Source organism: Semicossyphus pulcher, unplaced genomic scaffold, assembly GCF_022749685.1.
Source record: "Semicossyphus pulcher isolate SPU_LCO1_2020_fin unplaced genomic scaffold, fSemPul1.0.p SCAF_12, whole genome shotgun sequence".
NCBI classification, from domain to species: Eukaryota; Metazoa; Chordata; class Actinopteri; order Labriformes; family Labridae; genus Semicossyphus; species Semicossyphus pulcher.
Genome location: NW_027211626.1, coordinates 3,235,925 through 3,250,204, shown reverse-complemented (window position 1 = coordinate 3,250,204; position 14,280 = coordinate 3,235,925). Strand labels below are relative to the sequence as shown.

The window sequence follows — 14,280 nt, the reverse complement described above, 5'->3', positions numbered from 1 at the left end:
CACTCACTCACTCACTCAGATACTCAGTCGGTCAGTCACATACAGACTCGTGTGTAGGGCTGACCCCGGCAGTCAGCCAAAAAATACCTATGTAGACACTGGCCGGCTCATTTCTTATGCGGACTTCAAAGGGTTAACAACCCGGCGCTGACCCCACTATCATTTCCTACGCCTTGACCCATTTGTTAATATTAGTGCATATTCCCGATGTGGTGGCGTCAACTTCAAATTCTGCTTCCTGCAGGAACAGGCGAGATCCGCCGCAGAGGAACCAGAATATACACAAGAAGACTGTTTACGTCCTGCGGAGACGGTAACGTGCTCTCATTAGGTGGATTTGACAAGTTTGTGTGAGCGTGCCGCAGCTTTATCAGCGCTCGTCTGAAAACAATGGCTCCAACAATAACAGTGAAGTAAAAGTGTCCCAGATCTTGAGCACAGTGACGAAATCAGCCGCAGGAAGCATCTGGAGACCTCCTCTATCACCAGGATGGAACCGACCCAAACAGGCAAACACACTGAACGCTATTTTAAAGCATGCACGTTTGAGCTGCTGATATTTTTACATAAATATGAATAGCAGCATCCAATAAGTTCATGTGGTTTCATTTTATTGTTTAAACTGTCAAAATATGATGCAAAAATCTGCAACTGACTTCATAGCTGTGCGATACAGAAATCTCTCTTTGTGGGGGAATTTGCTTCAGCAATTAACTGCATAAGAGCGATAACAAGCTTCCTGTTTATGCACGAAGAAGGTTTATCAGGATGTTGAAGGGAGTTCATCACTCAGAGGCAGGAAGTCTTCAGATGCTTGTTGTTCTTTCTAAACAGCAACAACATTCAGAAATAGAGTTATGATGCTTTTAGTTCAACGATTTTATGAGAACATCCAAATAAAAATCTGTGTGAAATGTGTGGAGTTCACAAAAATCCCACAATGCATTTCTAAAGTCGTGTCTGTAGCATGTTAACTTCTTGTTTCTAGAAGTTAAACAACGTGTGATGGATGTGTGAATTAAAGTCATGTGACTGTGTTTTACAATTTGGACACAGTTATTAACCCTCCTCCTCCTCATACTTCTTCTTCTATTCATCCTCCTCCTTCTCCTTCTCCTCCTACTTCTTCTTCCTTTCCTCCTCCCCATCCTCCTCCTTTTCCTTCTTCTTCTTCTCCTTCTCCTACTTCTTCTTCCTTTCCTCCTCCCCATCCTCCTCCTTTTCCTTTTTCTTCTTCCCCTCCTACTTCTTTTCCTCCTCCTTCTCCCTTTTCTTCACCTTCTCCTTCTTTTTCTCCTTCTTCTCCTTCTTCTTCTCTTGCTTTTTCTTCTACTCTTTCTACTTCTTCTTCTCCTCCTTCATCCCATTGTTGTCCTACTCCTTCGTCTTCTTCTTCTTCATCTTCCCCTCCTTCTTCTTTTTGTCCTGATCATTCTTCTTCCCCATCCTTCTTCTTCTTCTTCTTGTCATCCTCCTCCTCCTTTATCTTCTTCTTCTTATCTTTCTCCTTCTTCCCCTCCTTCTTCTTCCCCATCCTACTTCTTCTTCTTCAACTTCTTCTCCTCCTCCTTCTTCTTCTCATACTTCTTCCCCTCCTTCTTCTTCTTGTCCTCTTTCTCCTCCTTCTTCTCCCTTTCCTCCTTCTCCTCTCCTCCTTCTTCTTGTCCTCCTCCTTCTTCCTCTTGTTCTCCTCCTCCTCCTATTATTAGAAGTATCAGTATCATGTCCATCTCTGCCTTAAACACACGGTATTACAGACTTAAGGGGCGACTAAAGCCACCTTGTTTCTGTCTGATCCTCTCTTCTCGAGCTCAGAGCTGCTTCCTTAAAAGGACCTCATCTGGATTCTTCCTCTTTTTTTTCAGCTCTAGGTTTGTTTTGCTTTTTAGGGGAGCCGTGCATGTGTCCTTGTGGTGACTCCATACTGAGGCAGGCTGGTACAGAAGAGATCAGCGAGGGGTTAAAGGTAGAAAGACATGATGATGATGATGAGGGGAGCCCTGGGTGGAGAAGTTGGGGAATGAAGGGGCTACAGTGCAGAACCTTTCAGACTAATTCCCTTTAGTTGCTAGTTGCTACTGAATTTATTCCACAGCTTTCGGGTCATTTAGAGTGTTAAGCCATGAAATGCACATAAATGAGATGTCGTTATGACGCTGAAAATAGCACCAAAACAAAGAAAGTGTTGAAATTCTCACAATGAGGGAGCTGAGTGAGGAGGACCTGAGGTCTGAAGGAACACATCTGTGTGTTTATAGGAGTCTGGCCGGGGTTCAGTTCCTGATATTACACTGAATCAGCTATAGTTAGCATTGGCGTTAAATCAAGTTGTTGTTGATGGAATGCAGTAAAAATAACACGCTGATGAATTTGGTGTGTTTGAGCAGTAAACTATTCCATCTGCAGATTTCCACCGGGGAAGCGAGGCACCTTTTTCTCTCCTCCTTTTATAAATCCCAGCTGTGGCTTTAACTGTCCAAGGGTCAAATGTTGAATGCCTTCTTGGTGATGCATGCGAGGCCGTAAAAGTTTCCTGTAATTTGTGTTTACGTGAACACTGTTTTAAAAAGCAGTAAATTTAATACACTTGGATTCTGCCGGGCGAACGAGATGTATATCTCCTGATCTGCACCCCTGGGATCCTCACTGAGCAGAGTCATCTTACTAAAGCAGAGACGTGTCTTTTTATTCGTTTTGTTTGGTGCACGAGAAAAGGATTTTGCATATCATAGTGTTAACGTCTGCAGCTGGGTCTCAGCGTTAAGAGCATTGTGGTATTTATTGTTTGCTCGTGACGCGGCCTCATGCGTGACAGTACAGATGGTCCACGTTTCCTGTCCGTTAAGTGATGGCGCTCGTCTGTTTCAGCCAGGAGGAAGTATGTGATCGCTCATGGGAGACATTACAAAACAGCGCTGAATCTAGCAGCACTCAGTCTCTGTGAAGGTCAGGATTCGGTTGATTTATGTTTTCACCCAAAGCAGGATGCCAAAACTGTACTCAGGGTTCAGTGTTCTGGTCAGCTCTGCAGCTTATCATTTATTTTGTATCTATTTGTTCTTGATGGGTTGAAATTAAAGGGAAAAACTTTTTGTTGTGAAATCTGGTGAAGTTGTGTAAAGAGCACAAAAGTCCACTTGGGCTGACTGTCAGGGGCAATGCAAACAAACAAACACAGGGCTTCAACCACAAGACTCAGGTTTGATTTCTTTTCAAAACAAACTGTTATTGTTGATCTTTGAAGAAGATTTTAAGCATGTAGCATAAGTTAATTACATAACTGAACTACTTTCAGAGCATGCAACACAACTGTTGGTACAGGCTCTCGTGATATCACACATTGATTACAGCAACTCCCTCCTGGCAGGCCTTCCTGCATGCACATTCAAACCTCTGCAGATGATCCAGAACACAGCGCGACTGGTCTTCAATCAACACAAAACGGCACATATCCCTCCACTGTTCATATCCCTCCACTGGCTCTCAGTCGCTGCTTGCATCAAATTCAAAGCCCTGTCGCTCGCTTATAAAACAGCAACACAAATGGCTCCTGCCTACCTGAACGCCCTCATCCAGGTCTACACTCCCTCCTGCTCTGCCAATGAAAGGCGCCTGGTACTCCCATCACAACAGGGCCCTAAGTCTCTAACTAGACTCTTCTCCTCAGTCGTCCCCCGGTGGTGGAACGAGCTACCAAACTCCATTAGGTCCGCAGAGTCCCTTTCACCTTTAAGAAGAAGCTAAAGACCCAGCTCTTTATGAACCTCTGACCTTAATGATATTGATGCTATTGATGATGATGACTATACTGATCTTGTTGATGTTGCTGATGATTATTATTATTTAAACTGCCTATTGGCACCAGTGTCGGATCGCAGGATTGTTTCCTGTCCAAAGGTCATAAACTGTTTCACAGCGAGTTTTATTTTGAAAATCTAACTGAATGTTTCTTATTCATAACAGCTAACTTGTATTTTGAAAGCATAACCGCATGTTGAGTGTTCATTGTAGCTTACTTGTTGTCTGTGATCCAGGCCATAATACATCGTAAAAGATCCAACAGACGGCTGGACTCGGTTCAAGCTCCATCACCAAGCGTGTTGTGTGATTGATCAGGTTGGTGTTTGAATCTGGACCGACATCTGAGAATCAGTTTTCACTTTAGATTCAGACAGCCTGAAATATTTTCCAGTGGTGGAGTAAACATGGCTCACGTTGAATGGGAACAGATCTCAAAGGCAGACAAACTGTATGACTAGTAGTCTGGAGTTTTCAGATGACTCTGAATCACTGGGTTTTGGACAGAAAGAAGGTCTTAAAAACCAAAGTGCATTTTTTGTTGACTTGTAACTTTCTTTTACCCCTGAAAGTGGTCACTTTCACTAATTCATGACGTCATTTCAGGCGAGACATCACAGCTTAAAGTGGCTGTAACCATTTTTAAAACAATAATCAAATGACATGTGGCAGTAAGTCACTCCTATGGAGAATCATCTCCTGGATTTGCAGCTCCCTTCTGAGTTTAAGCTGTCCGGTCCATTACTGTACTTTTATGGGTCACACTCATCACACTCATAGAGTCCTTTTTTCCAGAAGCACGCGGCTGGTTTAAACCAAAAAGAGCTCTTTAATCCATAACACAATACCTGCTTAAAGCACCAAGCAGCTGGTACTTAAATGTATCCTCTAACTGTTAAACATAATAAAGCATAAAGCATTTAAAGAACCAGATGTTTCCCTCAGGAGCTGGTAGAGACCAAAAAGAGTAAATATTGGACTTCAATTCTTCGGGTGGCCAGAAACACCTCTCAAATAAGTGATCATGTTGCTCTCTACCGACTGGATGTTAAAATAATCAATTTCAATCAATCAATTTTTATTTATAGAGCACCAAATCAAAAGTTATCCCATCAACTGTTTAACAAGTTCAGCACATGAACTTGAAGTATTTGTGTGTCACTTGTTGTCTTTAGTTTCCACAGCCCCAAATAAGGCTAAAGAAATCTGTTTAAAGCTGCAGTTGTTATAACAGCATCCAACTTCAGAAACCACTCACATTTGATATAGATTATCTTCTCTTTTGTTGGTGACAGTTTTGTTCCAGTGCCTTAACTGTTCACTGGTGTCATTGTGTTTTAATCAGCAGCAGGCAGCTATTTTCACTGATGATGCTGAATCAGACAGACAAAGTTAGCAGCTTGCTAGTGAACTTTGGCTACGTTCAGACTTGCACGCAGATGTGGCCCAAATCCGAACCAATCTGTCTTTTTTCACGACAGTGTGAACAGCACGAATCACATGGAATCTGATGTTTTCAATTCTGATTTAAGCCTCTTTCATATGTGCTCCTAAATCAGATACAGGTCTGACTTTTTGCAATGCGACCTGAGTCTGAACTGTCATATCGGAATTCATGCGACTTTTACATCACTCTCGATCGACATTCGTCACAATTCTACGCTGGCGGGAGTCAAACTGTAAATATTAACATGGAAGACGGCTGCGATAAAGTTAGTAATACTATACTAACAGTATAGACGTAGCCATAGTGGAGCATTCGGTAGCTGAAGGGCCAGATGTTTCCTTCAGGTGACAATCGTAGAGATAATAAGAGAATGAATGTTACGTTAACATATTTGCAACAACAACTTTATAAAGTGATAATATGTCACGTTGTTGTGTTGACAGCTTGATCTGCTGCCCAAACAATGTCAAGAAAACTACTTATCACTAAAATAACACTAACAATTATCTATTATGCACTTAATAATAAGCATTAGCAAGTATTAGAAGTCCCTTTAAAATCCCAATCCATTTATTTCATTTAAATTTCTTTAAACTTTCCTGAGACACGTGTCCAGAAAGATTTCGCAGCATGCCGATCATTTCCACAGACACAAAGGTTTCTAGCTGAAACAATTGGACGTCGCTCTTTCCTACTCCTACTCAGTGTCTCCTTCAGGCACCTCCACATCTGCTAATCTATTCTGAGCTGAGCAGCTGCTGTAGTTTGACCTGCAGTCGATCTGGCAGAAAGTTACACACTAAAACTTCAGTAATTGTCTCACTTGTGCACTTTTTTTTCAAGGACAGGCTGAGATAAGCTGCTTAAGTGCATGTGCGCCATATGCTGCAGACATCACTGTAAATACTTTCAATTTCAAGTTGTCTCCGTGAGCCTCGGTACACACACTCGACCCCAACCTTTGACAGGCTGACTCCATTCATCACTTAGCTAAAAAGCTTTTTCCATTATGGTTCTCTGGCGTTCAGCCCCTGAATGAAACGGCCTCAACCTGCAACACCCATTGTCCTAATAAGGAGTTCTGTGAGCGCGCTCCACTCATGAGTTAATAAAGACTTCCCATGACCGGGCTCAGGCTATATGCTTTTCACTGAAGGGTTTGGCTGAGAGAGGAGCTCTTGTGCGCTGCAGCCAAGCGTGAGGCGTTTAAACGGGAGATCAGAGCGGCCTGACGTCAGCCGCTCTGCACCCACCGTGGAGGAGCTGCTCTCGGAGCGTGGAGGGGAAGCTTGGTGTGTTGCCATCTTGTTGATCAGATTAACATGTGAGAATCGGAGACTTAAACTCTACACTTAAAGAAAGAGAAGAGGTGGACTTGAAGATATTATTTAAATTGGCAACAACCAACTGAAAGAAGTTTATTCATATTAAGTGTTATGCTGCGTTCACATGGATTCAGGCAGCCGGACGACACCTTCTGGGTACACATGAAAAACAAACACTCGGACCGAACGGCAGGACGGGATAACAAAACACACATGACGAGATGTTGCTATGGTGATGTTCAGTAAACTATATAATCAATCGTGTCATCATTTTATGTAATTATTCTCATATTTGAAGCTTTAATGAAGCTTTCTCTTGATATTCATAAAAACACAACATAAAATTATTGTTAGATTTCCCTCAAAACATGAAAGTGAAAGGACAACTGCGCTTGGTGTATCCCTTGATTATCTTCGTCAGCTTTTCGTGTGAAGTCTCTGCAGGTTTTTAAACGCTGGTCAAAAAGTTCCAGGCTTTGTACCAAACTAATAAGCTTCTCGTTGTCCAGATCGCACATGTTTTCTTGTTGTGAGAGGGAGGTATACGTAACATCCAGTTGTAAATTCCATTGCGGAGGACGGCAAAAAGTTACATTTCTTTTACTTTGGACGGCAATACCGTCTACCGTTGCCGGCAATCTCTGTCCTGCTACCGTCCTGCTCTCGTCCGATAATATGATATCCAGTTTGCCGTCTACCTGAATTCATGTGAACGCAGCATAAGATACTGAATCATTTGCGGTGGCAAATGTAAACAAAGGTTTTATCAGTGTGCGTGCTGGAAGTCCGTTTTTCAGACATTAACCCGGTGGCAGCAGTGACAGGAGTTACAAAATGTATATATATAGAAATAGTAAAAAAAACGGTCAAAATATGGATCTGAAAATGCCAACTTCATGTTAAAACCCACAACAGCTACGGCTTCGCAGCGATGCTAATCTGTTCAATCACCGTTTTATTCTTACTTTCCCCACCAGTAGAGCTACGGAGGCCCTGAGAGCTCAAAACAAACACAGTTTAAGAAAGAAAAAGCAGATTGAATCAAACTATAGCTCAAGTACAGCTCAACTATCCATCCATTCATCCATTTTCCTCCACTTATCCGGGGTCGGGTCATGGTGGCAGCAGGCTAAGCAATTTAGCCCAGGTGTCTCTTCCCCTAGAGCAACATTTTCCGGCTCCTCCTGGATCCCGAGGCGTTCCCAGGCCAGGTGGGAATTATAATCCACCTGGCTCCTTGCGTTGCAAAGAAGTAGCGGCTCTACTCTTAGCTCCCTCCGGATGTCTGAGCTCCTTACCCTGTCTCTAAGGATGAGCCCAGACACCTCCAGCTCAACTATATTCTAGGTCAAAGCTATAATATATGGAGTATTTCATTTGGTAGTAGTGCTTATGTTCGTAAACACATGCAAACATGAAGTGTGGACGTGTGGGAAAGAGTGATGCACACAGCAGAGGGAGGTATTAAGGCTAAAGAATGGACGGTAAAGTGGGAATTCTTCTCTGCTGCAGCTAATAAATGGGTCCTGAGTGTGAACATAAACACAGAGATTGTATATTGGCAGGAACCTCGCTCCGCAGAGAGAGGTGAAGGTTTGATTCCCACTTGTTTTCTCTCTAAACATGTGTAGTGGTAAGCCGTCCTCCATCCTGTGAGGTTTCTAAATGAATGTGCGTACAGGGAGGAAGAGTTTGTATCAAGTGTGTCATAAATGATCGCAGCGCTGTGACATGTAGACTTCTCACCCTTACTTTGAGAATTCACAGATTCTGTAGTTTGGCAGGAACAACAGTCGCTTCCTGTTGAGTTTGCTGGCACCTCTGCTGAATCATTACTGGAATCATTAATTAGTAATTTTGTCCGTGGGATGATGTCCAAGGTTAAGGCCATATTTCAGTGAGCGTGAAGGAAATGTACCTCCTCTATTGGCAGCATTTCCCTCTCTAAGGATACTGTAAAAAAAATCCTTCTTCTTGATGAAAGCCACTGTGAGTAAGGCTTAAAAATCTCAGACTTTGGCACCACATGGTTGAGGTATCAAAACAGAGAATGTGTCAGACAAGAAGACACACCTCTAACCGGTGAATGGTGCTGAAAGAATCACATATACTGCATTAAACAAAAGCTGCCTGATAATCAGACTAAACCTGCACTTACACTTTTCTGACATCATTTTTATATGTCGGCTACATAGTCTGTTTAAAGAGATGGCCGACATGACACCTCCCTAAAAGTGAAGCCAAACCCTCTCTATCGCCCCCTGCTGACTGGCTGCAGTATAGGTCTTAAAGCCCGCCTCCTCCATGTTAACAGATGGGACATGAGTCAAACTATAAAACCAAAATACACGTCAAATACATTTTTCTCAATCATGGTTTCTGTCATTATAGTTAGTTCTTATCATGCTGATTTATGTCCAAGGGTTCACTTTACTTTTAATTAGTTATTTGATGCTCTAAAAAGGGGGTGTGGCCTCATGATTGACAGCTCTGTTGACAAATCGGGCTCCTGCAGCATTCTGTTCCCGAGCAGCAGAGTAGAGGAGGAACGGCGTGTGTTTTGGTAAGCGGAAGGGGCGGGACATCGTTACCGTGGCTCCACCTGCCGATCTCTACTGCACAGCCCCCGACTCCAAATGATGATTATTGATGTACATTTGCGCAGATTTAAGAATCTTATTTATTGTATCTTGAATTTTTAATGCTTTACTGTATTTTTTTACGCTGTACTCAGTGTGTTTAAATGGTTGCCAGTCCTGTTGTTGCTGTGTTTGTTTTATGTTTCATCACGTCATACTGAGCTGTATTTTTTGCACTTTTGCCCAGGATAATTACCCCTCGAGGACAATAACATGTATCTAATCAATAAGAGTTATAAGGTCAGCAAAGTGAGTTGGTGATGTCAAATATTTAAAGCATTGAAGTGTTTAAATGATCATTAGTTGGACTTTTCCTTTGAAAGAGGAGGAATGTTTTATTTCTTCTCTAAGGACAAATAATGTAACTTAGAAACTCATACAAACCTGTTGTTCAATATTTCCACTTCATTGTAATAATCGTTGTATAACTCAAATCGCACAAATGCTGTATTTGAACTGATCTGAGGTCAGGTTTCCACTCTGCAGCACGTGTTTGAATGAGGATTAACAGACATTGAGTAGAGAACGGCCTGCCACAATCCTCCCCTGCATGTAAGGAACAGTTGTTGGGTTCCTTTCCATAAAATCAAAGGTAGCAGGCAGTTAACACGAGCCTCTGTCCCTCTCAGCTGGAGCTCTGGAGCCCCTCTGTTCCATAAATACAGGAATCAAAAGCCGGATCAGGAGGGAGAAGGTGACGGGCCAGGGGCGTGGACTCGGGTGGGGCAATTGGCAGCATTGATCAACAGATAATAAAAGCTTAGGCCAAGTGTTACTGCACGGCCTCCGGCTCTTCTCGCTGTGAGTCTTGGGAGCTCTCCAGTTCATTAGCTGTGTGTAGTCCTGTGTTTCAAGAAGAAAGTGATCCTCTGTGTGCGCAATAATAAACAGTCTGTTACAAAAGAGGCGGAAATCCCTTCACAGCAAACCCGCTTAATGGGGAAACTATGCCTATGTACTTTAATGTGCATAAAAGTCACTCTGGAAGCATGAGATTGCGCAAATGCACTGCATTTTTGTCGTCATTATGTCCGCCAGTCCTCCTGTGGCTTGTGAAAATGTGAGATAAGCGGTGGGAGTTTGGGGGCTGGAGACCCGGGCAGTCGATTCCCAGGAGGTCAGTTCACTCAGAGGCCAGCGGACAAGGGCCATTTCAAGCATTCTGCTTTAATGGCCGCTGAGGCCGAGGGCTCTGCCAGTGCCTCACACAGTACAGCACCACTGACTACGACACTGTGTTACTCATGTTACCTCCCAGCTGGGCCGACACACTGCTGGAACAACACCGTCTCTATAAGTCCAACGAGGCGTGGATTGTAGTCGAGTGATGGATGTGGGGTCGACCTCTTGTGTCTGCGTTACTCAGCCTTATTATGGACTAGTTCTTCTGGGGTAATGGGCATTTCATGTGGTCATTCTCAATGAGAGATGAAACGATTATTTAACGAGAAACAATCTCTATTTAACGAGTGAGTTTTTCCACCTGGACCTGGACGCATCTCCACTTGTTGTAAGGTTGTAACAGGAGTCAGGAGTGCACAGCGAGTGAGTGGTCAAGCAAGTAAGAAAGAGAGAGCTGCAGAGTGACGGTAAATGTGAGCGGGGCAGAGAGAAAGGCTGCGAGTGAAGGTGTCAGTCTTGCAGTCGGCTTATATTTAACATTCTACACAGGGCTACTTTCAAAATGTTTGAGGCTCAAGCCAGCGCCCTCCCAGAATGTGGCGCCCTAGGCGACCGCCTTTATCCCCTATGCCTCGAGCTGGCGCTGATTTTAGTGATAGAAACATGAATCGTATATTTTATACCAAGGTATCTGATGCTCATTTACCTTCTTAATCAATTAATTGTTTGTTGATTTTCAGGCCTATTTTGGGTGTTAGCAGCTCTAATCATATATTTTACATCAAGGTCCAACCAACAGAGAGTACCGTTAATGCCTATGAAAATTAATGTCTCATGGATTGCCCAACACTCGCCTTTATCTTATCAATTTCGATTAGAGATTCAACTACTTTATTAATACTATTAATGTAATTGTTGTTATAATAGATTACTTGTTTAAGGCCTTGTTTGTTGGTCGGTTCATTTGTGAATGTTGCTTAAGTTGTGTCATGCTTAAGTAAGATGGTGAACATGGTAAACATGCCTTCTTCAAGCTTTAGCTTGTTAGCAGTGTTCTGACGTTAGCACGAAGCGCAAATCACTGTGGTGCATAAGTTTGAGCCAACAGAGAGCTTACACGACTGTGAAAAATGCAAAAAAAATCACTAGTTCTACTTTTTAAATGTTTTTTGGCCTTATATGATAAGAAAAAATCACCTTAGACGGGGGTACATGTAGACATTATATCACAATGTAAACTCAGACGAACTCTCTTCTAATCAGTTAAAATGACTCTACTGTCATGGTCATGTAGGCCTACATCATGTGCTCTGAAAATAAAGGCAATTTTTGAGAAGACAAGGCTTCAGAGTTTTTGTGATTTAATAATTATTTGATTGTGAATCGGACGTCTTTGGACCGAGCAGTTTGTGCTCCGGGAAAACAAATGCAACAATAAATGAATAAATCAATGAAATAAAAGGCAGATTAAAATGGGTGGATAACAACAATGACGGTATTTACAGCCTTATTTTTCAGTCGAACCATAAAACCACTTCAAACTGCTTTTCTCTGCAAGGCCGTGAGTTTATCTGCGTGCAGCACCGCTTCCCAAATGAGCCCCCTGTTTTTGTCTATTCATGTCCTGCACTAACGTTCCCTCCTTCCTGCTATAACTCTCTCATTGTTGATGAGCTGGGTGGGTTCTCCACTGGTGAAGCCTGATGGGATGGCCCTGTGCCCGCCTGAGGAAGGAGGATGGGTGGGTGGACAGTGGAAAATGACACGATAACGGACAAAAGAGAGAAAGTGCAAAAGACCGAGTGACCACAGGAAGACCTCTGTGGGTTCGGCTCCATGTTGGTAGACATGAGCTGCCTATGGAGCTTTGTGTGTGTTTTTGCTGCGGCTTTTAAACACAAAGAGCAGAGACCCGCTGAGCTGCCTTCAAAGAGATGAAAAAGAGACATCAGTATCTGCTTTTCCCATGTATGTCTTTCAGCGCCGTCGTCTAATGAAGATATGGGATTTGATCACATTTAGCTCTCTGTTTTCATTCTGTCTGCATTGTTTCCAAACCCGATGCCAATTCAAACACTTCTTTTGTGGTCCTACATGGAGCCGCCAGAAGCGCAACGATATCTCTCAGAGGCAGTGCCAGCAGGTTGAAAAAAAGATCCATGTGTTCGCTCTGCTGAGAACTTAGTGGTGGCCCTGCTTTATTACATTCAGCAAAATGACAAGAAAGAAATGGATGAGAGAGTCGTCATTCATAAAACCAATTTTGTGGTTTATCAGTGTACTTAAATCTCTGGGGATCTTTGGCACAGCGATTGGAGCGATAACATCGTATGCAGACTGTGTGATCCTCTGATTATCTGCAGCGTTAATTGGAAGAAGATGTTAAATTACCATAATCACCCGAGCTGTTATTTCTTTGAGGTTAAAGTTCTGTGTCTATGCCGAGAAAGATTCTTTACATCAGACATGTTGTTCGTTCTCTCTACAGAAAGATGTGAAGGAGGTGTTCACATCCATCGCGTTCGAGGTGGCGTACAGCCTCGGGAAGCATGTGCTGCCGGGACACCAGGAGCACGACCTGCCCGCGCTCGCTCCAGTGCTGCGATGGAGGAAAGGAAACAAGATCGCAGTGAGGAATGAGGTAAAACTTTGACATGAAAATGCTAATTTATGTTTGATATTTAAATATAAGTGTTAAACATGGGGGGAAATAATCCCGAGGAGAGATGTTGACTGTAGGGGCTCCGCATGGACACACACATGCTTTACTTCTCTCTGCTAAACTTGACTTTACCTCACTCAACATGCAATGCAAACACTCTCTTGAAGCTCTTAACATACTTAATAAATAGGAAGAAATATCTACGAGATTTTCAGGATCATATTTCCTCAGTGACAACTGTAGTTGAATGAGGAAAATACCTCTGAGGCAGGCGCTTCCATCTTGCGCTGGTGACGTAATTTGGAGCCAGAGACTGTGCAGTAGAGATCGGCGGATGAAGCCGCGGTAATGATGTTTAACTTACAAAAAAAAGCTGGTCAAAAATTCCTCACGTCGTCATAAAAACCTCTTAAATGAAGCAGTCTAAAGTTCCAGAGGTTCTCTGATTGTCTGATTATGAAGGGCGGTTTTTCAAAATTTACCCTGACAAGTCATTTTGTTCACTCAGTTTAATATCATTCAATTGTGATAAAATCTGGTTCAGTGGTTATGTGGAGATTTGATGTCAGCACTAGGATTTAAGAGTGAAGGACACACTGAGAGACACATCTTTAAAGTGCTAATCTCAAACATTTCAGGCACCTGTGGAGATAAACGGTAAATACTGGAGCGTCCATTTGTTTCTTTTTCTTTGGATTTTCACTTCTTGTTGAAGTTGTATCTGTAGTCATCCATCTTTTCTTTGTTTGTTCAGCCATAGTAGATTACTGTTTACTCGCAACACTTGCAGAGAGCGGAAAAGCAGCTGCTTAGCTCCGCCTACCCTCTCTGGCAGACCAACCACTGCTGGCTGATGGAAAACGCGTCACTAACTGGGCGCCGCTTGTGATTTTTTCAGTTAGTCGCCACAGACAGCCAGTCTGTAATACTGCAAATGCAAAGGCTTTCATCAGTGGGCCATAGGCTCAATAACCATTGTGTTACCTCATTCGGCGATAGATAGAGACTTAACAGACATTTATTTAAATGAAAATCTTACAGATTATCACTTGGAGCTTATATTTTTTCCTCTTTACATTATTGCATTAGACATTTATGATCCCGTGGTTGTACTTTGATTTAAAATGGATGATTATATCTGAAAAAAATATCCAAATGAAGCTAATGAATTATTACCAAGTAAGAAAATGAGCATCTGAAAGAATGTGTCGCTCTTTCATTCAATTTTAGTGTCACAAAGCTTTAAATATTCTCGAACTCAAACCCCTTTAAATCTCATTTTTGATT

The 14,280-nt window shown here is 42.6% G+C and overlaps 1 protein-coding gene across 1 annotated transcript in view; it reads left to right on the top strand.

Annotated features, from left to right (window-relative positions):
* Positions 1–14,280, top strand: part of LOC138588776 (integrin alpha-9-like) — a 56,896-nt gene that overhangs the window by 17,726 nt on the left and 24,890 nt on the right. The window contains exon 8 of the mRNA XM_069659028.1: positions 12,820–12,972. Coding sequence (XP_069515129.1) covers positions 12,820–12,972 — 153 coding nt within the window. The remainder of the gene's footprint in view (positions 1–12,819; positions 12,973–14,280) is intronic.